At 35.0% G+C, this 24550-nt stretch overlaps 1 protein-coding gene across 10 annotated transcripts in view; it reads right to left on the minus strand.

The window, feature by feature from the left end:
• Positions 1-24550, minus strand: part of how (protein held out wings) — a 68481-nt gene that overhangs the window by 26494 nt on the left and 17437 nt on the right. For all 10 annotated transcript variants that reach the window (XR_012959667.1, XM_076120089.1, XM_076120095.1 and 7 more), the window contains exon 2: positions 4147-4280. Coding sequence is in view for 9 of the 10 variants with exons in the window: in XM_076120089.1 (XP_075976204.1) it covers positions 4147-4280 (134 nt within the window). In the remaining variant the exon portion in view is untranslated. The remainder of the gene's footprint in view (positions 1-4146; positions 4281-24550) is intronic.

Here is a 24550-nt window from a genome sequence, read left to right on the forward strand (position 1 = left end):
CCAAATAATTGTGCAATACTATATTTATTACTAAACGATTAAATAAATAAGTACTTTATTCAATTCAAGTACTAACTGATTACGAAAACCGGCAAATTCATAAGCTAAATGTGCATACGATTTCCACACCAAAGACTCATAATTTCGTATAATAATCAGTGGGAATATCTGAGAATGCGTTTATATCATTTGAATGCAGTAGCGAGAATATCGATATTAATATTCGCATTGGCAAATGTGCGTATTTCATCGATATCGCTTACACCACTATGTGAACCTGTAGGACCAGAATGACTTGGTACTTTGTACCTAGTGGTCTATGATCGAGCAGCTTCATACGCCCCGTATGTGCTCAGCATATCATTTGCAACACCGACAATGCGGAAAAGAACATGTTCCGCATTAGGTTCGCATTTTTTCCTATAAAGGACTAGGAAAAGAATTAATTAGGTTGCTATCTATCTTGAATTTTATGTGCATAACGTCTCAATCATATGAATAATTGTCACTGGAAATAGAATACAATATGTGATTTGTTTGCAACACGGTGAATAATATTATTGTGTGGGAAATATGCAGTTATTTATGTTCTTTTCTTGCTGATCTGAACCGGAACGGGGCCTGTCACACCTACTAGAAATTCGCACTAACGCTGAATACAAATGTTGAACGTTTCTGTCAAGACAAGTCATAAAATAAACTGATCACACAGAAGTAAATTAAACTAAACACCTCAATAATTATATTTAAGTAGACCCTGAATTTGCGCGTTTGACTAAAAACTAAATCTTGTATCAAAGAATTAAGAATTTACTATTTGTTTTAGCCATAAAGATGAACGTTATTGTTACAAAAGTAAAACATTTTAAGATATTAGTCACACCAGCATGCCAGCGAACGTTCCAAAACTATTGTTTCGACAATGTGTTCGACATACGATTCGCATACTGCTAGCTCTATTTCTGGAATAGTTAACGTTTACTTTACGGCTCAGTTTTTGCGAGCGAATAAAACATTGATTGTATGATTTCCAATTGTAAAAACATTATTTCGAGAACTGGCAAAATATACCGCTTCCAGTAACCTATAAAATCATACGCAGTTGCATCTGAATAGGTTTGTTTCTATGAACTCGTTCATATGACATTTATTTGCATCGTTAGAGGTTTTCATCATGATTCTGTGTACGTGACCGATGTCTTGAAGCGGTCGGAACTTTTGATCGGCAATCAATATCGTCCGCCGATCAATTTATCTTAAGATTTACGTCCACATTGTTGGATTCCTCGCAACTATACCGATGGTCTGTGAGAAATAATACGTTCTCAAATATGAATATTCATGGTACTGAACAAACTAGTTGAATAAACATAGAAATCTTGACACTACAGTTGCGCAGGAACAAGCTACGAACGGAGACTTTTACATCGAATTGTATGAATTAGATGGTAAGGAAATTAATATTACTGAAGCCAAGCTGTTTCGGTTTCTCAGATTAACACCTTATAAAATCCTTAATCGTTATTCGTATACACGAAATTATAATAAAATTCTATTAAATTATTCAGTGGCGGTGGTTCGTTAGATGATACCATATAAGGTAACTCAGACGAAGTGGATGGCGCCAACAATATATCACTATGAGTCAAGACACATCTCACTAAAATGTTTATTAGACTTCGAATGGCATTTTAAGAAGGTATTAGACCGTAAATATAAAAGAACAATGTTATAGATTTTTACATATAAATGCTAGCTATTGTAATCACATCAAAAAAGGCATATTAACTACCAAAAATTGCGATGCAGATAACACCAACCGCGATAAGTAAATGAGATAACAAACATTGTTTTATATTACGTATTGAGTTTAATTCGAAGGAGGATGATGAATATTTAACTGCATATTTGTAGAATGTACCCGCGTGTTATATAAACAAACGGATGGGTAGTCAAATATTGAGAACGTGTATGCATTGAAAATATTTTCATAAGGTGCAATCAGACTTGGCACAACACGAAGAACGCTGTTATCCGATTTTAATAGTGAATCATTCGGTTCATTGAACTCGTTGCCTAAAAAGGAATTCTATACATGTACGTTTGCAAATGAGTGCGAATCTGTTACTTTATATGAATGAAGGATATTATTGAGGGTTAGTGCTGTCGTGCAGACAACTATAATCATTCCAAAGACGAGATAGCCCTGACATAAGTCACCAAATGTAGCAGGCTGCCAACCTTGTGTTTCTATTTGTATGACTAGCGCAGTGCACTACACTACTTGCGTTACAAACTAGTTATGAACGACAATTGAACGACAAGGAGAAATGCGAACAGTTCTCTTGGAGTAAGAACGAATGTTGTTTAGTAAGCGGTACTACTGGGCTTATACAATACAAGGATTTACCCCCGGTTTCTGAGTACATTTAGCGGTAGTTTATCCATTAAATAACGTTTTTTATACATGAGTTTTAACGCTATTGAATAGATAAACTACCGCTAAATGTACCTCAGAAAGCATAGGTTATTGAGTCATATCCGCTTATCTACAAAAAGCTTGACAGATTTTTGGAAATTCTTAGATTTCTGACGAAATTCTGCTAATATGCCAAGTAAAAAATTTGGACATAAAAAAATCGCAGAATCTATGTGACTGGCAGACAAGAGGTCATTGGTGTGATCTCATTCAGTTATTATTAGATCAAATTTAATAGAATAAGAATACTTTCGTATTTATTTCAATTAGACATTTACAGGTACCGTACTAATTCGTGTAATTTACGGTACCTATTAAAATCAATTTGCGTGCATAAATTTTTACAACTATTACTTACAGCGATATAAATTAATGGAATGAATGTTTACAAGCATACTATTACAAAAGTTCACCGTTATAATTGATTGGTACATCTTTCATGTAATGTGTATAATTCAGGTATCCTGGCTGTGGACTACGCGAAGTGTCTGTTTATATCGACGTTCTTTAAACAGGTTACTTATGCTTATGAGATTTATTCTTGACCAGTTAATAAATCTTTAACATTACAAAATTATTTGAAGTACTACATAAGAATCTTCCCGTCTCTAAAATAATGTTATAACAGTTATTTGTGCCTTTCTTGTAATAATCCGTTAGTTTATTCTATAAGCGTTCTTAGTCATTTCAAACACCGACAAAACAATGTTTACCTCATGACAGTTGAATAATTAATGAGAGAACAATCGTTACAATGTTTACTTACAGAAAGTTCCCATTCATATTTTGATAAATTAGCTGTGAATGAATATGAGTCGCATAAATACGAACCACTCGGTAAACGTTGAAGGAACACATCGTTAATGAATGTTAGGACAAAATGTTGAACTAAAAGTCGTGTGTTTATGAATATTTCGTGTGCACGCACTCAGCTGTAAATCAATGAATGCCGTTATAATATTATATGAAATTTGTTTAAATGTCAGTTTAGCAGATTGCAGTATGATGTCACGCCGGATTATTTCGGATACGGTTGTATCACGCTCCGTAAATCCCCTCGCACGCAGTTTCTTGTCTCTCTAACTCTAAATCGTGGCAAATGCTCTGAATAAAATTATAATGCAGTTGAAAGTTCCAATTGTTCTATTTCAAATAGCATTTATCAAACTAATACAATTCTATCACACGTGTTCTTCTTTGTATAAATCAAAGAAAACAATCTGGAAAATATTTAGTGGTTCTCTCTATCCACAAAGTATCAAGAATACTAATGATTTATATGTAGTAGTTTTATAAGAAATGTGATTTCTAAGAACAGTCTGCACTAAAATTTCATAGGTTTTATGTAACTATCAGAATTACGAACAGAATTTTGAATAAAACAAAATTATAAGACAGAAACGTTTGACTAGATTAATGTGTGCAAAATTGTAATATGTCAAAACAGCTGACTTTTTGAAACGCCGTGTCTGCGAGTTAATTGCTAATTTAAAATCTCTCAAATGATCTCATGTATTAATACATAGCTACAAATAATTTCTCATTTCCGACATTAGAGGGCAAACTAGTACGTCATTTTCATTCCCTTGACCTCAGTTGATTGGCTTTTCAGATAAATCTCAGAATCATTCGCTATAATAAGAGTAATTACATCATTAGGTACTTACATCTGGGTGTTCTTTTACTGGCACGTAAACTTTTTCTGTTAATGTGGTGACCATGCCCTCTGCCTCTGGTAGCACGAGTGGTTCTTTCTTTACTCCATTTATTTGGAATAAACTCGCTCGCACTTTTGCTATTTCTGGAAAGAGGAGAAAAACAATCATTAGTATAGAAACAACAGCTGGCCCAATAAATTTGTATGAAACATGTCATATCGACTCGTTAATTTTAGCATCCCGGCCCAAACGTTTACTGTTAAAGATAAAACTTTATGTCCCGTGGAAAATTCCTGGTTTTATGATGTACTCATTTTAGTTTTTGGAAAACCAACAAAATTCTTATTGCCATTACGTCTGTTTAAGATTGAGAAACATTGTTTTAGTGTGGTCAGAAACAGACATTGAGCTGTAACTTCATCGTGTAATCAATATTTTTAGTTACAATCGCCAACTGTATCGTATCGTAATAAGATTGAAGGCTATGACAATAGTCGATGACGGTTATGACATCATTGTACGGATTTACATTAAGAGGTCTCATGCTGCGATTTCATTAAACATGGCTAATGTTCAAGGATCCCTATGGTTATGTTACTAAGTATACAATAATTACAAAACGTTAATTGCAATGTTTGTAGTGTTGCTATTGTAGAAGTTTTAAAATATTATATAGCAATTCCTTAATGTCACGTATCGGAAATAAAACTATTTAATACTATGATAATTACCGTCTTGTGAATGAGGTTCAAAGACCATATGGCTTGTTCGTGCAAAAATGTCATATAGAGACTTACGGTTTCCCCACCGTATGTGAAGAATCGTTGTGCAAACACAGGGTCTCGTTTTATCTTCCTTATCCAGATAAAGAGGTGATGAGTCATTGCTAATTTCCGGACTGCGCAATCAGACGACCATCTGTTTTTGTGATATGGTTTAAAATATGCCAAGTTGTATAGCGAGCACGGGCCATCGCATGACTGTCTGGCCCACTTATTGGTCCTTTTCTTTCGCATACTCTCGGCCTTATCTAAGGTAAACCCGAGTTAAAAAGTAGGCCCCAAAACTTTCATGTTAATATTTTACGCTTAAGATATAATTTTTCTCGGCAATTTAAAAATAAAAATGAGCTTTTTGATATTTTTATCTGTAGATTTGCATTGAGTACAGTTATGGTGGTTCTCTTCAATTTGTTAATCTCTCACGCTATCAAATGGCTCATATGCTGAGACGCACGTATCCGGCTGTCCATACAAAGTCGCCGAGGGGCTGGCGACAATGCGGAGGAGCTTTCACACCATATAAGGGCGGCAGAGTGAGTAAACAAGCTATTAACCCGCCACGGGACTCGTGTGATAGCCGATGGATTATGTATTTAATTGCCACCTTTTCTTGCATATTGATGGCGAATGCACTTTGATGAGGATGATATGTTTACGTTTCATATTCACAGATTTTTCTCGAAATTTCTCGTAATTGGTATGGTGTGCTGCCGTTGGAAAGTTTAAATAAATTTTGGAACGTCTTTCTTGCAATTTTGAATTAACTACATTGTACATGAACGGGTGACTTTAAATCGATAGATTAATTGTACAGTTTATACAGTTGACAGCATTTGACGGGTTGAATCGTCTAATGGTCACCGCAAGGTTGCATCAAGAGCAGATCGTTTAAAAGATCCTTTTGTAACGTGTCACAGCGGACGTTGACGGGTGTCGAAACACTTGTAACAGTGGTGGAACAATACAGCTGTCTTTGTACTGGTAAATGGGTTCTGAATAAAAACAAAGGCGGTATAATGGAGGTTGTTTTGACGCAGGTGGTTTTGGGAGTTGTCCATCCGTCACTCTATGTCTATGCGCTTGAGTTTGATTAATGTATTCGGATGTGACGTGAACGAGTTTTGGAATATGTCGTCTGTAGGAGGTCGGTTGCATAAGCTTGAGTACCTTACTTGTGTATGTCTTCGTTTCCATTACAAAAATGAACTTCCTCGCGAGACAGGAAAGTAAGTATATTTAAGTTTCCATATCGAGACTATGCCTAAGAATGGGTGCAAGTTGTGCGATCTCGGACACTTTAGTAAATACTACTTTATACACGTACTCATGTACTTGAATGTTTTTTTTTATCCAATATTAACGACATATTGGAAAATGAACAGGCAGCTTTATACCTGAGCTCCGCACAGTAACAACAATTAGTACCAACTCATTTGCATGCTTCAATATTGATCAGTAGGCTCCGATTTAAGTGAACAGTTCTCCCGGAACTGTTACAATTTGCCACACCATGTTTTTTACTGGGTCAGCTTCGTCAATCGTCGTCCAGTCATTATTTCCAAATGGCCGAAGTTTAAAGTAATGTATGAGTGTTTTTATAGGATTTCCAGATGTAACAGAATACGTTTAATGACAGCTTCCATTGTTTATCGCCTACACGCAACGCATTAACCTATTTCTTATAAACAAATTGGTTATAAGAAATGATTCGCTTAACATATCATGTTTGTGTACAAATAAAAATAGTTGAAATACAAAATGAATATTCAACACTTTTTTTTTGTTTTTTCGACATCGTAAAATATCAGAAATCTAAATGTGTGAAAATGGCAAATTTTGAATAACACAAAATTCTATTTTTGTCTATCCACAAACAGGTTACAAAGCCACACTTACTTAGTTGTATTCGTTAACAAGGTTTAATTTTACCATTTACTCGGATTACTCCAACCGCAATCGCGATCGTTCTTGTACGTAATTCTAGCCTTGTGAGGCTCCCTTTGGATAAAATAAGCGAAAACTATCTTTATGTCTATAACATTAGGTTCGAAAACACGATGTGGCTAATTGATATCTTTATAAAATAATGATGTTTGAACGGCTGCGTAGGAAGCATTCACTATAATAGGTGAAGCATGTTCTCTCTGAGTGACAAATGTCATTCGTTGCTTCAACTTTCGGACCACCTACGGTAATGCTTTGTTCCGTATATTTGGTCACAATACGTGACGTTTATCAAAATAAATGATGCTAAATAATAAAAAGAGATACGTAAGTACCTGACTATTGGACTACTAAAAGATTTTTGTAAGGATACGATTACAATATCAATTAAACTGTTCAGTTTAATAGACTAAGCACAACTTATCACGGAGTCTATTTTAAAACAAACTTACATAAAACAAGTGCTTAAAACAATAGGTAGTTGTAACATACAGTATGAATGTTTTTATGGCAACTCTAGGTGCATATCAATAAAGTTACGAAATAGGTACTGTATTGTATTGGTTTCATAAATATTAATGTCCATATTAATAACTACCATTTTTATGCACACCATGTCAAATGGATGGTTGCATATAAGTGTACAATATCGCGGATATGGAACTTTTTAAAACCATTTTAATGAGTATAGGACATGCCGATTCTTTGCAACACTGACAATATATGAAAACTCTATCTAATTTCGAGTAGATCGTTCAAACTTATACACATGCATCAATTGTGTTTTTGGCTTTTTAATATCGTCGTACCTTTATAAAACGTTGGCATCAAGACAAAAGTACGTTGTATATAATTTGGTCCATGGAGCATTGTAACAGTACGGGTGTACCTCAGACACAGTACGCTTACTGGTTCCAGATAATGCAATGCAATCTCTCTCGCATTGTCACCGTCCACAATGGCGGACGCGGCGCGTTCATTCTGTGATCCCTCTCCCTCATTCTATTCTAATACGCATTTAATAAGCCCTACCATCAACCGCAACAACGATATTATCGCACGCCTTCGTACGTGATTAGATTTTTACGTTTCACCGCAAGACACGCCGCCCACAATGTTTTATAGTTTCTATTAAAACCTCTATACTCTATTTTATTGCTCACAGTGCGATCTCTTACATTATTTATTAAATATACAGGTGTGGTGCAGAGGCATGCTTGAACTCGACCCCTGGACCGATATCGTACAGATTTCGACGTGGTTCAAAATGTATCTATAGATGTTACGAAATGTTACAACATTGACACAATATTTTTTCTTTCACTAACTATTAATCACTGAGTCAAAGTTTACTAATTCAACGAAATTTTAATAGGTTACATTAAGCAAATTCTCAAATGCCAAAATAATTTCACTGACTCACAGAACGTCTCAGAGAGCATCAACACTTACGTAAATTGAGGCAGAGAGAGCGTAGTGCTTACCGAAATAGTGCAAAATAAAATAACTGCATATGTACATGTTCTAAAATTTTACACAATCTACGTTTCTAAAATTACAAACTGATCTAACTAAACACAAACGATGAGAATTCTCTGACCTAAAATGTATTCCTGTAAATGTAAACACAAATAGATCTAATACTGCACGAGGTGGCAGTTGTGCAATTTCACTCACTTGTGCACTCATTTAATAAATTGCCAGCATTCTACGCGAAACTGTTCTAGTGAAACAAATGATAACCAAGACTAGACGAAGTCACAAAATCACTTTCATTTGTAACGTCAGGCAGCGGAAACAATTAATTTCTTTCATCACCAACCACGATGGTATTTTGTAATTTAACGGCGACGCAAATGCAACGGCCGTCATAATAACTAACTTAGTAAACGGACGCGCGGTCTAGACAGTGAAATTACAAGGTGGTGCATTCATTAAACTTGACTGACACAATTAGAGCATAAAATAACAAAAATACATTTGGTTTATAGAAGGACGAACCATTATTTATTTACCTTTGAATTCCCACAACTGTTGAACTCTTGAATCTGTGAGAAATTTAAAGTAGGTGCAACTCGAGTAGGCGAGGAATTAGAGACGAACGAATGGTTTTGTTTTGCGGCTAGTATTGAGATTAATGTTCCCTGAATAAAATATATGAGGGTGAAATAAGAACAATGTAGATACAACGGGAATTTTCTCACGTTGAGCGACGATGCGTAAACGCAACACCACGGTCAGTTGCGACCGGCTTCACTTGCGTCGGCGAACCACGAAGACTTGAATCACGCGAATAATTATTATGTTCATATATTAAAATGTGTAATTACCCGTCACATAAATTACATTAAATGAATCAAACGACATAAATACTTAGCTACGTATCATTAGATAGTTATTTGGTTAACCCATTACTATGATGGATAATTCAAAAATAATAACCGTAATACAAAAACATCAACGAGCAAAATTAACATGTAAGAATCCGAGGAGACCTTTGACCTTTATGTATATCCAGATGGGTTAATGGCGATAATAAATATTGCTGGAGACAGGAAATATCGATAAATTTGTAGAGAACATAATGGCAACAATAAACATCCCGAGTAAATCAAACACGAGGCGTGTAACGAATGTTACACCTACATAAATCGTTGTTTGATTTCTTTGACATAGTATCTGTTTCAATAAATGGGACTGTTGCAAGACAGCTTAACAACGAACACTGTCCAAATTAAGTTAATGTCAAGTTAAGTTAATGTGACATTCGGGAACAAAGACTGTACGTATCCGGTGTTGTAGAAGACCATTGTAGAATCCATTGTGTTAGTGGACGGGCAATTTGTAATCAAGCTTGACAAATGAACTTATTAAGTAATCAAACCGGATTTTACGAGCTTATGTAAAAACGTAACAAACTATACTTTTGACTTTGGACATCAAAGTGACTTTAAATTAGAATACAAATAACTGGTTTCATTCAATTTAGATAACAATATATTGAATGAACTAAGAATGTTAGAGTATAAAGCTATAATTACTTATGTAAGTATAAGTATATTAATAGAAAGCGATGCACTTGAGAATGATGAATGGGAACAAGATAATCAAAAGGCAGTAGTGAGTTAAGTAGCCGGCACGGTTCAAGACAATAATAAAATATAGTATCTGACATACGTATGGGTAGCTAGGGGCGGCACGAGACATCATGGAATTGGATTCAAGCATATGAAAACTTTACTTATTAAACGAAGCCTGAGAAACTGATAAGATATGTATTACAATTTGATTGGAAACATCATGAATAAATTTGCATAAAATGTTGCTCAATTTTAATCTGTGCTAAACATAAACATGTCATCAGAATTACCCAATAACGAAAGCAATATTAAATTTGACGTTAATTTGTCTATAATAATTCATAATGTATCAATGTTTCGATGATATCATGAGGCAGGCGTGACGAGATTCAGGTGAGACGGCTAACTTTAGAGCGTAGTACAAATAAATTGTGTTCTGTATTATTGGACTTCCTGCCTCTGATGTCAAGTATCACAGGCCAATGTCTAGTCATGCACATGCATTATGCAAAGGAGGATTTAACAAAATGGCCCAGCTGTGAGCTCTTAGAAAGGTCCTACGTCATTTCATAGAGCTAATGTTTTTGGTCCATAATCGCTGTAGTTAGAACGTTTCTACTAATCAAATGCGGATATGAAGTAAGCGTACCTCCTTTCATTGTATTTATTGTCAAATACAATGAAAAGTACGTAAAAGTCAAAATACGCTTCGTAGAAAAACAGCAATTTAATTTAAACCAAAATTAAGTTGTGTTCAAATTGTTTGTGTGTCAAACGTTTATGATCCTAGATTTAGTGTTATACTAGTAACATAATTGATGGTTCTTCCAAGATCCTCATTACTCATTCCAGCGACGCGTGGGCAGATGACAATAATTATACTTAGAAAAGTGACGAAATGAGTTCTACGGTGATTCACTTGTGAATGAAAACAACACCGTAAATATACATGTTTAATATGTACGCAAAACAATACTGTTGCAAAATAATAAGTGCATAAATCTCCAACTAAGAGCGAACTGACATTGGCCATTACGAAATGGACTCAAAATGGAAACCAGTTGGAAATGCCAGCGCAGGTTGTCTTTACAATTGTGATTGAAATGCTTTTATCGTGATATCTTAATCTATGCACGAGGGTCGTCCTGTCGCATTGTTAGAATACGATGCGACATTAGGAAATTCACTGAAAAGCACTATCGCGAGCCATCTATCTAATAGGAAGCAAGATGAATTTCAAGATAAAGTTTGCGGCGCATACCGATAGTCGTTTCAACTGCAGCTAATTGTGTGCAATATAGCCGAGAAATATGAATATCGACAGCAAAACATGTTATGTTAATTCAGAGAACGTGCATATAAACAGGTGGTCAAGCGTAAATGTTCTAAAGAAAAATACCACTTAAATTTATGAATGGCAGTTTGCTGATAGCGTGTGTGTATATGAAAATATATTCTGATTTGAATATTGCTTAGGTAAGAGTGGGAAAGAGGGTATAAGAACACGTCTAGGCAACAGGTAAGCCAAACTTAAGCAAATGTATTCAAATACAAAGTTTGCACACCGATACAGTGGTGGCATGTATGTAGGTACACGGAAGTGAAATCCAATATGTTTGCTTCACACAAATTTGTTCTCTCTTAAATATTTCTTTCGTTGGTTATATTTACGTTTCAAAACTAGGTAATCATAACATATAATTTTGTTAAAACTCATCATCAATTTTCCAATAAGTAACGTTCGAGAATGAGCGACGTTAGCAATCATTTCATAAAAATATAACGGCTTTTAAAGTGCGTAATTTTACAACACTTACCACATTTCTACACTTTTAAAATAATAGTACATAGGTGCTGATAATATTTTACTGAAACCAGAATTATCTCCAACATAAATTGTCTAGGCAGGTTGGAATCCGCATGTTTTCATACAAAACCGCCGGATTTACGGTCGTATTCGCTAGGATTTACGTTGGTTCGACACGTGTAAATAAGCTCACTAGTTAAGATCGCCTAAATGTGTCAAACCTGAACCAATGCGTGCTATTACGCGTTCGAGTTTCCAGAATATTGACCGAGATCTATACTATTTATTCTCCGAACACTATCCACGGTTGACGGTTCTTTTATTATAGCTATAAAAGCACTGGAGTAAACCGGAGATTTTCGCTGATTTATCGTCTAATATTTATTTTTCACGGTTTACTTGCGAGACCGGTTTGTAAATATAGGACGGGTTTACAGTAGGGAAACTGGGGTTTCCTTTTAATGTGTTACGCCGTGCCAAACAACGTGACCTGATGGGACGCGGACATTAATATAATATAGAACATTATCGTAAAACAACGGACTGTTGATGTTCCAATGTGTCGTGTCAGCTAGCGACTTTAATATACCATTACACATGTTCAATAGAAAGTTTATAACCTCCGGTGCAGTATTTTTTAAAGCCATACACACAAATATTGGTGTCAGAAGGAAGGCATAAAGTTTCTGGCATAATAGATGAATAGAAACAGTAATTAATGCTGCTATGAATCAGAACGGGTTAGGTGTTAAGTATTATATTGTGACATGTGATACTCAACATATTGACAGGCCTTTTTTCTGCAACAATAAAACCGAAGAGCGTCAAATGTCGACACCTACCACTCTGGAACGACTCTGCGTTCAATAGCTACCGGTGGGCGTACATTATAAACATTGAATGACAGAATTATACCAGTGCGCAATGACAAACTATTGAATAAACACTTAAACAGCAATTTGAACAGATTTTATGGCGTCATTGTATATCACACTTGAAGTTTCTTGGCAACAAAGTTCTCGATACAAGACAACAGTACGTCAATATGTTAAGTTATACTTATGCAGAACAGTGTATTGTAGCGGTTCTCAGTTGCAAGTACGACAGATTGTTTAAGTCAAATATTTGACAATAGCTAGTCATGAGCCAGCAGAAGTACTTGGCTCAGACAAACGCGACTCAACCTTGCCATTCACAACAAATAGTTAACGCGACTGGTAGCAAGCAACGCCTATCTCGAGACACGCGTCAAATTCTCTTTGAAAAACCTATTGTAATAAACCGTCTTACTCAGTCATACTTTAAGACAATTCATTTGTTTAAATCCACCTACGCATCGCAAATCGCAACTAGAAATATACCATGTTTCATGGATCGCAAAACATTATTATTGTTGCAGACTTTTATGGATTGTCAAGAATGATGTATTCCTTCTTCAAGGATCCATCGACAATTACAGATGCGCAATGATTGAATCGAATTCAATTGTAATTCTTGTAATAATCGTAGGTGTAATCAAATACACGTAAGGCCAACTCGTGTTGTCTCAGCGCAACTAATTTTGCTAATTCATTCAGTGTCCCTAACCTGATATAAAGTTGAATCGCGTCATAGACCTTCTTGGCGTGATAAAAATTGGCACTAAATAACTGACAACCATCAACTAAACTCATTTAGACAAATTATAATGTGTATTTTCCCGTCTTCCGTTTGACGACCACTAAAAGTCAGCCACTAAAAGGTTTGCCGAATACATAATTCTCAAATATGAAATTTGAAGAAGACTGTATTAAAAAAATAAATGTCATAACATTGTAGTAAAATTTTATTTCGTAAATAGCGTTCTCCGCATTATACAATCTAAATATTGTGTCACGGATACTTTAAAATGTAATAATTAACGTTTGAAAACATCTTTATATCTACTTTGAAACTGGAAATAAACTCAAAACATTTACATGTCCTGTTTAATTTATGTAGGAAACGTTGATTTTCCGAGTAATACCTTCGGTAAATCAGCAGATCGAACTAAATAATAAACACAGGCGATCATAAAATAGTTATTTCTTCGTCGATAAATTATAGGAGAGCTAAAGAAAGTTGCGTTTCTCTATAAAGACGACAGTAAAAAACTCGTTGAAAACCTTTATGACTTACGAGTCGCGGCGTTCTATTGAATTTCTCACGTCTATGTTTGAGCGAAGCTTACCTGAAAACAAAATACATACAATTTTAAATACCGTATTATTTTATATAAACTAAATAAAATATAAGTTTTGCTTGAATTACGAAATACTAATTAAATGTAAGGTGCATTTTGGAGTACCTATACATTATATTAAAACATGTAGAGTCAGTGTCGGAAAAATTCATATCACAATAAATTTGGATAAGTCTCTTTGTGGTTTGAGAATTGAATTATTATAATAATATATTTTTAAAAATATAATATAAATTTTCTTTTGAAGTTGATGCCAATGCAATATTTGCATTGGGCACATGGTTATGGGCTCTTCAGTAGATTTTAAATTCACATATTTTGTATTACTAAATCTATCATTAAAGGTCATATAAGAATATTAATATTTTCGAATTAGGTAAAAAGTTTACTCCAAATATATAATAGCAGTTTCAAAATCCCATTAATTCTAATATTGTGTAACGTGTCATTATTAGTTTTAGCATCCGTGATGTAAGTGTTCAGCTTTTAAAACCATTTAGTATTTGTCTGACATTATTTACTAAGCGCGTCGTATTCCGATGCTACGGTTACACCAATTTGTAAATAGCCTAAGGAAACAGGGACAACGAACTTGCATTTACATATCGCAATTTCTGTCACATACATTACTATTTCTACTTTACATGTACTTCTTTACGTAACAGCTACTGAAGAAAATGTATGGCATAAAGCACATTCACATATTTAACATAACATATTTATCTACCGTGTGCACAATCAAATACAATCACATTTAGTACTTCATAAACAACGCGGAACAATGACCACAGTTAAGCTTGAATACAATTCGGTGGAACATATTCATGAAGCTCTCATAACTCTTTACAGCACCAACGGTTATATGATATGACAGATGAAGTAATTCCATTTATAAATTAATAAAGAACTCATTCATCGCTCCGACTCGTACAGCGGTCACACGAACTAGAGGTGATAGTCAGAAATAAACGCTTCTATTTTCTTTGTGGATGTTAACGTATGTGACTCTTGGCACATGCATACGCAAAATGAAAACAGTGCAATAAAAAACACAAAACTGATGAGAAAAAATATTCTCGATAATCACTTTGTTTGTGAAAATCCGTCGGCGTCATTGACGGATGCTGTGGCGATGACACCAACGAATATTTAAAGTTTTCCGAAGTACTACACAAAACGTGATGCAAAATTCGAATTTTACGCTACAAAATACATATTATGTTGTTCTGCGGTGTGTACCTACCTAGAAGTTGGCACGACATCTTTACAATTGCTTTTCAGTATTTCAAATGGACTATTATTTGTTGATTGCCATTGATACCTAAACATAAATGTCTGCTTTGTTTCAATAAATTAGTTGAAGAACTAATTTTAATCACATTGGTACACTTAAAAGAAATTAAAATTTGCCTTAATGTTTAATTTCAAGGTTTTCTAAATCCGCAGACTTCGATACAATAACAAGAGATTCGATGTTTTTAAGCATTGAAATAAATCGAGATTAACCCTGGCGTATAGTAAGCTTCGTTAATTAAAGGATTCCTCCAACATTCCAAGAGTATAAAAACAACGGAGTCATTCGGACCTTTAGTCACATTGTGGTAATTCCGACTAGTAACACTATTAGAGTGAAATAATTATGGGTTTTACTTTCTTTTACATGAGATACCACTATCTGTAGCCGTAGATGAAAGAAATATGATTATATCTGACGCTATTTTTATGAGACTATCTACCGAGATAGACTAATGACTGCAGTACTAGTTGGAGCTCGTTGTACTGATGTCTGTAAATCGGATGTGACGGCTGAAATATAAAACTTATTTATTTTGGCTGTTAACACAGTACACGAACGCCTATTCGAATTGGCGACTATCCCAATCATTACTTTAACTCATACGCTACTGCAAAACTATTTCTACACCATTTCTTTAAATGATTACTGCCATTCATTAGAAAATCAATTATAATGTTAAATTTTGCACATACGTTGTCATTAAATTATCAGGTGTGTGATTTAGGTTCATTTAAATACTAAACCAGTGTTTGCATTTAAATTGATTCAACGACACACATAGATTTCGTTTGGAACAAGGTTTCTCGTGCACCGGCTGTACAATTCACTTAATTACAAGCTAATTAGTAAATGAAAACTATGAAGCTTAAGTTGAACAGAGTTTGTTTTCGCTATCGTGTTACTGAGCCATAATAAAGCAAAATACCGGTAAATTGTTTTGATATTAACATAAACAATCGGAAATTTAAAGAATGAATCGAATACAGGTAAACCGTTAGCATATAAGCAACTAAAAAGTACAACGAATAACTAATTGTCTAGCGACAATCTACATGTAAAAAAAACAGCATGTCGGCAGAATTGATGGATTTAACTTACGCACGGAATTTACCACCCGCAAATCGATTTTAATCTATCTGTGAAACATTGTACACTTGGTAATTCTAATATCTTTAATCTATTGTCCTTATATGTTAGTCAAGACAATGCTTACATCATTGACGATAAAATTATAGACAACATAGTTCACGCTCCTTGCAGTTTTAACGTTGCATTGTTGAGGTCATATCTAAGGAGTGAGTTAATTATACCGCTTCATCGACTAAATGTCACAAATGATGTGTTTGACGTAAATCTTCGTTTAATTGCATGTAATATTCACATATATTTGAGATTCGTTACGAGTTCCTTAAGTCATCTTGTGCTTGAAGTTAATAGATTGTCGGACAATTCAATTTTTCTACTAGTTTATACAAGAATCAAACAGCTTTTTAGCTACTTTACAAGTATCCGCCGCAAATACAACCTTTATGTGAAAGACTTTATATCATTTGACAACAGAAGAAGAATAAGACGATGTTGACGATTTTGGGTAAGGATTTAGTCTGGCCATATTAAAAGCATTTTGTGAGATCTTCTCTCACATGCGTGACAGTTAATTTCATTGCCGCTTCGATAAAAACACGCTAACTAAACTATACATTCTGCATCTGCACAGCTGTTACATCCGTAATGATAATGGAAAATAAAGCGGCGTTAGATCATCAACGGAAAAGTGCTTTTTACTTTGATTCAAACATGGCAGACCTACCGCAGCGTAGATACTCAGAATTATTAGCGAGTACAGTGCTTATTAAAAGTTTTATCTGCGACCGCGAAATATTGGTACATATGCTTTTGAATCTGTTATTTTTACATTTATTTAAGCAACGTAGCTTAAACCTCATAATATGCCAGATATGTCCAATTTAATATGCACTCTTGTAACTTCAGGAGTGTAGGCAGTGCCTACATCACGCCTCCGATTCCAATGAACACTGTATAGGAGCAGTCTGCAAAAAAACTATTGTACTGTAGACTACTGATTCAAAGACAATAAAAACAATACACAGAGAATACTAGGTACTGGTATTGTTAAAAATGTACAGAACTATATATAAAAAGCTAAGATAATGGTGCTCGAAAAATTCTGCGAGTTTGTAATAAATTGACGCAGACAATTTATCGGCTACAGAAAATAGTCGAATTGTTTTAAGCAGAATTTCTCTTGTACAAGAAACTGCATGAGTGTTGTTCAGCGGATATTTTATTTCTATGTTTTATTGCTTGTTTCCTTTAGTTTTCGGGCCAAAGCTGTAGCAATGCCAAAAGCTATCGAGATAATCGCTATGAAAGATGAGTTATACGTGTAAGTAACAAAGATGAAAAGCCCATATCGTTGCTACTTTGCTAGATTGTTTAATGTTTAGTCTACACGTTCTACCATAGCGCTTGATCAATCCGTAACTGAAATACCTAGAGACAAGAAGCGCTAGGTCAACTATCCTAATACTAGCATGAAGATCAGACGCTCTCCAAGAATAATATGGTTGCTGTCATACAATTTCGCAAAGACATTTAAAATAAATACTGATTGTCTTTAAAAAACCTCTGATGGTTAAGAAATTTAAAACGTCGGTGTAGTCTTACGACAAAGTGACCGTTGCGGATGAATGGACAAAAATATAAACGTCCATTGCGGCCGTTCCTACTGAACGTCTGAGGTGACAACTCCATATCTGTAAATTTTACGACGTTCTATGAAAATGTGTACAAGGTCTTCTCGACAAATTTTTGTTAAGATCTACTTGTAAACGGCCAGTTATAAGGCGTGATACGAATTAAAATTTAGAACAACATAAGAAGCTTTAGGTGCCGTATTTTCGGCGCTATCTCAGACAAGTAAGTATAACAATACGTTACATTCTAAAGCAGTATCATAACCTTCCTATAGAATGGGATCATTAGATCGCAACTGTGTATAACAAGAACTTTTATACAATACAAGTTTGGCGCCAAAAGATATCTATTACAAAACCAGTACCGTCCAACAGCGACTCCGTCAAAACGTCACTTCAACTGACATGAACACTAAAGGCGTATTTTTATTGATTATAGGGCAAAGGCACATATCAGACCACCCGCGGAGGCCCGCCATCTAATTGAGTGAACTCCGCATTGTCCACCACACAGAAAGTTCAAAGGTGCTTAGATGAAATATTAATCAAAAGGCTTTTTGTAAAATTCGTCATCTCTTGTCGGAAGAATACTGTGACAGCGTGTGGTAGATATTATTTGTAATTAAATTCGAATTCAATTAAAAACCACATTCGCGGATATCTTGCATTGAGACTGAAGATTTGGTCAGTCATGTCGTTAATTAGATACTATGAAAATAAAATCTGTGGTATTAAAAGGTAAAGTTTTAAGTGATGATGAAGATTTTATAGGCGTGGACGGTTCTCATGTAACTTTAATTGAAGTGAGTTATGACTATGTTTCTAATCATAAATCAAATCAAGATAAATATCCACATCTAAGAGACAGTGATGAGCTGTTAATATATTGAGTAATTAACCAAATAAAGTACGTAATTACCCGTCTTCTTAAAGCCGCAAACTTTAATTACCAGATATCAATCATACGAATACCAAATAGCCTTTACACTTTCTTTGACAAATGTTCAAGCGATAGAGTTATTTTTTAAACATTGATTGATAGTTTCGTCGTTGCATACAATTATGTCATCTGTTTATAAATAACTATGAATGATGCGACCATGACTCTTAAAGGTAGACATCAAACTCGAGTGCGTACTTTAAATGTATGGTAACTTTAATAGCTGTATCTGAACCGCCCGCTCCCAAAATAGGGATGGGTTTAAGATTTACTTGAAACTTTGAACAATTTATTTGTAAATTATCTACCAAGCAGTATTATTAAATAAGTATAATGTTACGAGGCTCGGACATGTTTAATTGCCATTTACAAGCCTTAAATTTAAATTATTTATGAAATGATAGAAGCGACGATAAATAATTGCGTAAACATTAAAATTAGTCATGTATCATCTAAGAACGGGTATTCAATTTCCGTTTTAAAGTAGTCATCGACAGCCCTATAGGAAATAATAAACACATTGCCTACTTAGTAAAGCTTATCTTAGTTCGGTAGCCGAGACGAAACAATCCTCCAATCTTAAGCCGGCGTTGAACAAAATGATAGGCTTCGAATGCAATGAAAACTTAATTCTATGCATTAAATAATTCCGATATGCACTAGCTAGCAATTTCGTTTATGTTGATTGTTGGACCAATTGTTTGTTGTTATTTTCTTTTCAACAATACAAATATCAAACAAGTTAACAATGTACCGTATGTAAATATGGTCGTAGTAGGTATTATAAACAATTAAATAGTAGCTGTACGATAAATATCTGCTGCGACTGCTTGTTCTGAAAATGTATGGAAGTCGATATGAATAGGAGAGTAATTGTTTGAGCTTGTTTTACTCAATAAAATTACTTTAACTTCCATTGGTACTTTTGTGATTTAAAAAAGAAACAAACAGTTATTTCATAACTTCATGTAATGTTGAATTGCTTGATAAGCTCATGACTAATCAATGCCAATATTTTTTTTTTTACATTTGAAACTACATTTTTCGGATTGAGGGTGTACATAGAACGATTTCGCAACAGCCTGTAATCAATATAATGTTTGCAAACATCCTATTAAGTCAACACCGACAAAACTTGAACGCATTAAATTTAAGCAGTTGACTATTTAAATAGTACTATGCGTTCGCTATCCAAAAGAAGGTCACTTACATGTCGTAAATACTCACTGCAACTTATGCAATAAGGTTAAATAAATATGTAATTTGTGGATTAGTTGGTGCGTCGTCATTAAGCTGCCCACACGATATCGGAACTATCATTACGAAACGAACACTTCCTAAGTATTCTCAAGAATATATCGTGGGTACTCACCACCTACATGGAATAAGATAATCTTTATATCGAAGGTGAATCGGCCGCCCACGGTCGCGGCAAAAACTACAGTCATCAGCTTACATCTAACAAAGGTAGCCGATTCGCTGGCCGTCTTAGTCAGAACGCCCATAATGACGAATATGGACATTTGTACAGCACTGTGTAGGTGGCACTTAGAACCCGGCCCCTGCCTTTATATGGTCCCATGAAAAGTTCTATCGATATATCTAACGACGACAAAATAAGACACTAATTTGGCGTTTAGCGGTCCGGTAATCATCTTACGAAATTACGCAATAGCGTGAGCTTTCTGGCATAGACCAATAACACAGTGGACATTATAGTGAAATTTAAAACTATCTCAATCGGCGTGCACAATAGAACCTTCACAACACATTGTGCTTTTCTTTCTGCGTGCTTGAATTCTCAGAAGAATAGAAAAACAACATAGAAAAAGATGACGAGAAAATTTATTTTTCTATGAATTGTGTCTTTGTAATGCATTGTATAAGGTTTCCATGCATTTTGTTCATTGAATCTGAGAAAAAATATCCCGTAGATAATATACGAGTCACTAGCCATAAAAGTATTACGTTGTAGTAGCCAAGTTTAAATGGAAATGGCCATCTTCAATCATCATATCACAAGTACAAAGACAATGCTTGTACAAATGGATGTAAATACTCGAAACTATACCGCCATGAAAATGAGTACACACATGCTGAATACATGTTCTGAGCGATGTTTGAGCAACTCAAATTGCTTGCTGGGCTATTGCCGAAGCAAATAATGTCAGTACAAGTAAACAGTTTAAATGCAATGATGCAGCGGAGCTCATTGGAAGCCGGTGCGTTTAAATAGGAACATTTGAATAACTAGTACGGAGCCAGTTCCAAAATCTCCGTTACAAAGTAATCAAGTACCGTTCGCTTCGCTGAAACTTGTTATTATCAATATTTTAATTATTTATTATTCTAGTTTAGACACATAAATTATTTGTTATGTCTTTAATAAACAAAATGTAAGTTTAACAAGATATTTATTGATGGAATGTTGTCCATTTTGTCAAATGCTGCAGTAGGTAATGTCTAAAGCTATACAAAATAGGCCGTGGCTTTCTTGTCAAAATGGCGTTCCATTAAAATTCCCAATTTGGTGCGATTATGAACGATGAAATATTAGATTGGATTATATGAAATATCGATGTCCAAGTAACAGAACTGATGGATGTTGCCACAAGTCCATATTTCATGCAGTGTATGGCCCATTGTATCTAGCCCAGTGACAAATTACTTCGGGTAGGCATACAAGTTTCGATGACAATATTGTAGATCGCAATGAAACCAGAATTGCATGGTCTATTTTATAATCAGGTCACAACGAACAACAGAATATTCATCAATACATCTTGTCAATAGAATCAGTGCATAAAGTATCAATGATAGATGGAGTGGTGGCGGATAGATTGTAAAAGCTGTTTATTGTGGAAGTTTTGGCGAGATGTCAATGTTTAGAGTTGCGTCTTCCTACGTTATGATGATTACAACGACAGAAGACATAACACAATGTACGGAAACGTTTTTGCGAGTATGTTGTTCAGATTAGATCATGCTATCAACATAATAATTATAATAGTAAGTAAGACAAACACATGGAAGGAAACAGCCGAAGGTTGTTCCATCTATCATGTCCGAACTTCAATTTCATTGTGCTCGTAAGATTAGACAGATAGAAGTGTCAATAAAATAAATAGAGTTCCCAGATAATTCACATAATATTATCTTTTAGTTATTAATCACCGGGCGCCAAGATTCTTGTCTTAACGGTCCCGTTAACCTTAAGACCCACCTTTATAATAAGCTTTATGTTGCGCTCCAAACAAAATATCTAATAAATGGCGTCACAGCCAAGTATTATAATGAAGATAAAAGGATCAGTAGCTACACAAGGTCGCATATTGTCAACGTTACACACCGTGTTAGGAACGAAACTGACCAGTGTTTTAATTTCAATAGAGTAGGTATTTACCCTTCCAGTAAGCATTCATGTTTGATTCATACGTGGACAGCGTTGAAAGTAAACTGTAACCTCAACGCGCCTAGAACATGTCACGAAGCTACACTGATTGTATCCTTACAGTCAGTTCACGATCTTTTGACATCTACAGCGGTTTTTAATGGCAAATATGTAACACGTAAAAGTGGATAAAGTGGTTATGTAAAGCGAGAAAATACCGCTTAAAACCTTGATGAGTTTCTAACTTACACAACAAACGTGTTACTACAAAAGGCTTTTCATTAGACCATACTTGCTGGTCCACATTATTCAGAAGCCTAAGTAAACCAATATGCAAAATTTAAGTCACACCATTTCGAAACTCGGAATACAAATAGAGCCACAACAATGGTCAATGGTTGACGTCGCTGGCAAATTGCAGCTGTTCTGCACAAAGAGGAGGATCATTGACGCTAACACCGACCACGCTTCTGAAACACGAGACGTCTGCAACCGCTCCGACTACCGACACACTTAGCTTTGCTATAAACAATCGAATACCAAAAATAGATTTTATTACCAGAGCAATTGGATTCAATGTCGGTACAAATGATACCGCACTGTTCATTGTGGTATGTTCTACTTCATACACGATTCTAAAAGCAGCATACTTAGGCATATTGTTGATTGACAATGTTATGAAAACGAAGGGCTTGTATTCCACACAGGACTTGCGGTTAAGTCATAATAGAACAGTTATTTTATTGTTACCGATTTGTTATTTTAGGTCACGTATAACTCTCGTACTCGAATATTCTCTCTACATGTGGCTTTGGTATTTGGAGTCGAGATTCGATGACTCAAACTGGCTTCTAATTCGCGCCGACTGTGTCAAAGGTCCCGCCAATTTAAATACGAGATCGATAGTCCGCCGTATACGAGTATTTTGATAAATGGACGTTTGTTGCTTTAGAGTCGTGTTTTAGCATGTTTCTTAGCCGAGCCTATTGTCATTAAAATTCTTTGGTATTCAACAATAGGCAGTACATTAGTAGCAAATGTGGAACAACGACAGGAAACAAGAGAAACGTTTGTTAAGACTACGCATCGCATGGGACGGACAAAAAAAGGGAAAAAAGCAACTAACGGTCATCCCTTTGTCTTGACGAGTAGAAGAAATCGTTGTGCAACGTGACGATTGTTTTGCAAGATACGTAGGCGTACGGAGATAATGCATTGAAAAAGCCTACACTTATTTGTAATACACACAAACAATTATTAAGGAAATGGAATTAAATATTAAGCGTGGGTTCCTTTTCAGTTTAATATTTGTAACATAGATGATGTCAAACGTGAAGTTAGGTATATGTGTACAGGTATGTACCTGTACACATATACCTAACTTCACCTTTATGTTCATCAATTATGTTAATACAAGCAGGAAATAAAAATAATTATAACATCTAAAAATAACTTTAAATAATAGGAAACCGTAGCTATTGGGTTTATGAATAAAACCGTTGATTTAAAACGCAGAATATCAGTTATATACCCGGCATCTTGGGCTTATGTTTACTTAACTGAGTGTCATCATGATCAGCGTAACAACGATAGACATAAGGAAGAAATAACAAGAATATTTTAACACTGTTTGAAAATTCACATAATAAAGTTTTTATACGGACATTCTCTAAGTTTCAAGGATGTCAAAAATACCGTATGAAGGCGTAAACGAAGTTAACACGAAAACACTTTTTGGGGCCCATTGTAGGTTCAAAACTACCTTTAGTACGTGGTTATCATAATAAAAGTTCTACAAAAGTTGAAACGAGACAGAAAAGTGTACTGTTTCTTGTTTTTACGGTAACTGGTCGGCGTTAACCTAATTAAGACAAGTTCTCGCGATCAGCTGATAGTAGGTCACTTACTGTTAAATAAACATTTTCCTGGATTCATGGTTATGAAACGTCACTTTACGGAATAATTGTATTTTAATTAACACTGGCATGGTGTTTACGGATTACCGTTTCTCGCAACTTTGATGAACAAGCTAATAGTCATCGTTAGGTCAAGGTAATAAAAATTATGACAGTGTCTATATTTTGAAGAGTTTTCATACAACATAAATCATAGTGGATCTTTGCCGGACGGAAACTGCACATTAAATACTGCGTATCTATCGTGCATCCCCCCTCTTTATCCTTGGGACAAATTAACTAGGTAACACACAATACGTATTTTAGTTCGTGCAAAAT

Source organism: Anticarsia gemmatalis, chromosome 11 (genome assembly GCF_050436995.1).
Source record: "Anticarsia gemmatalis isolate Benzon Research Colony breed Stoneville strain chromosome 11, ilAntGemm2 primary, whole genome shotgun sequence".
NCBI classification, from domain to species: Eukaryota; Metazoa; Arthropoda; class Insecta; order Lepidoptera; family Erebidae; genus Anticarsia; species Anticarsia gemmatalis.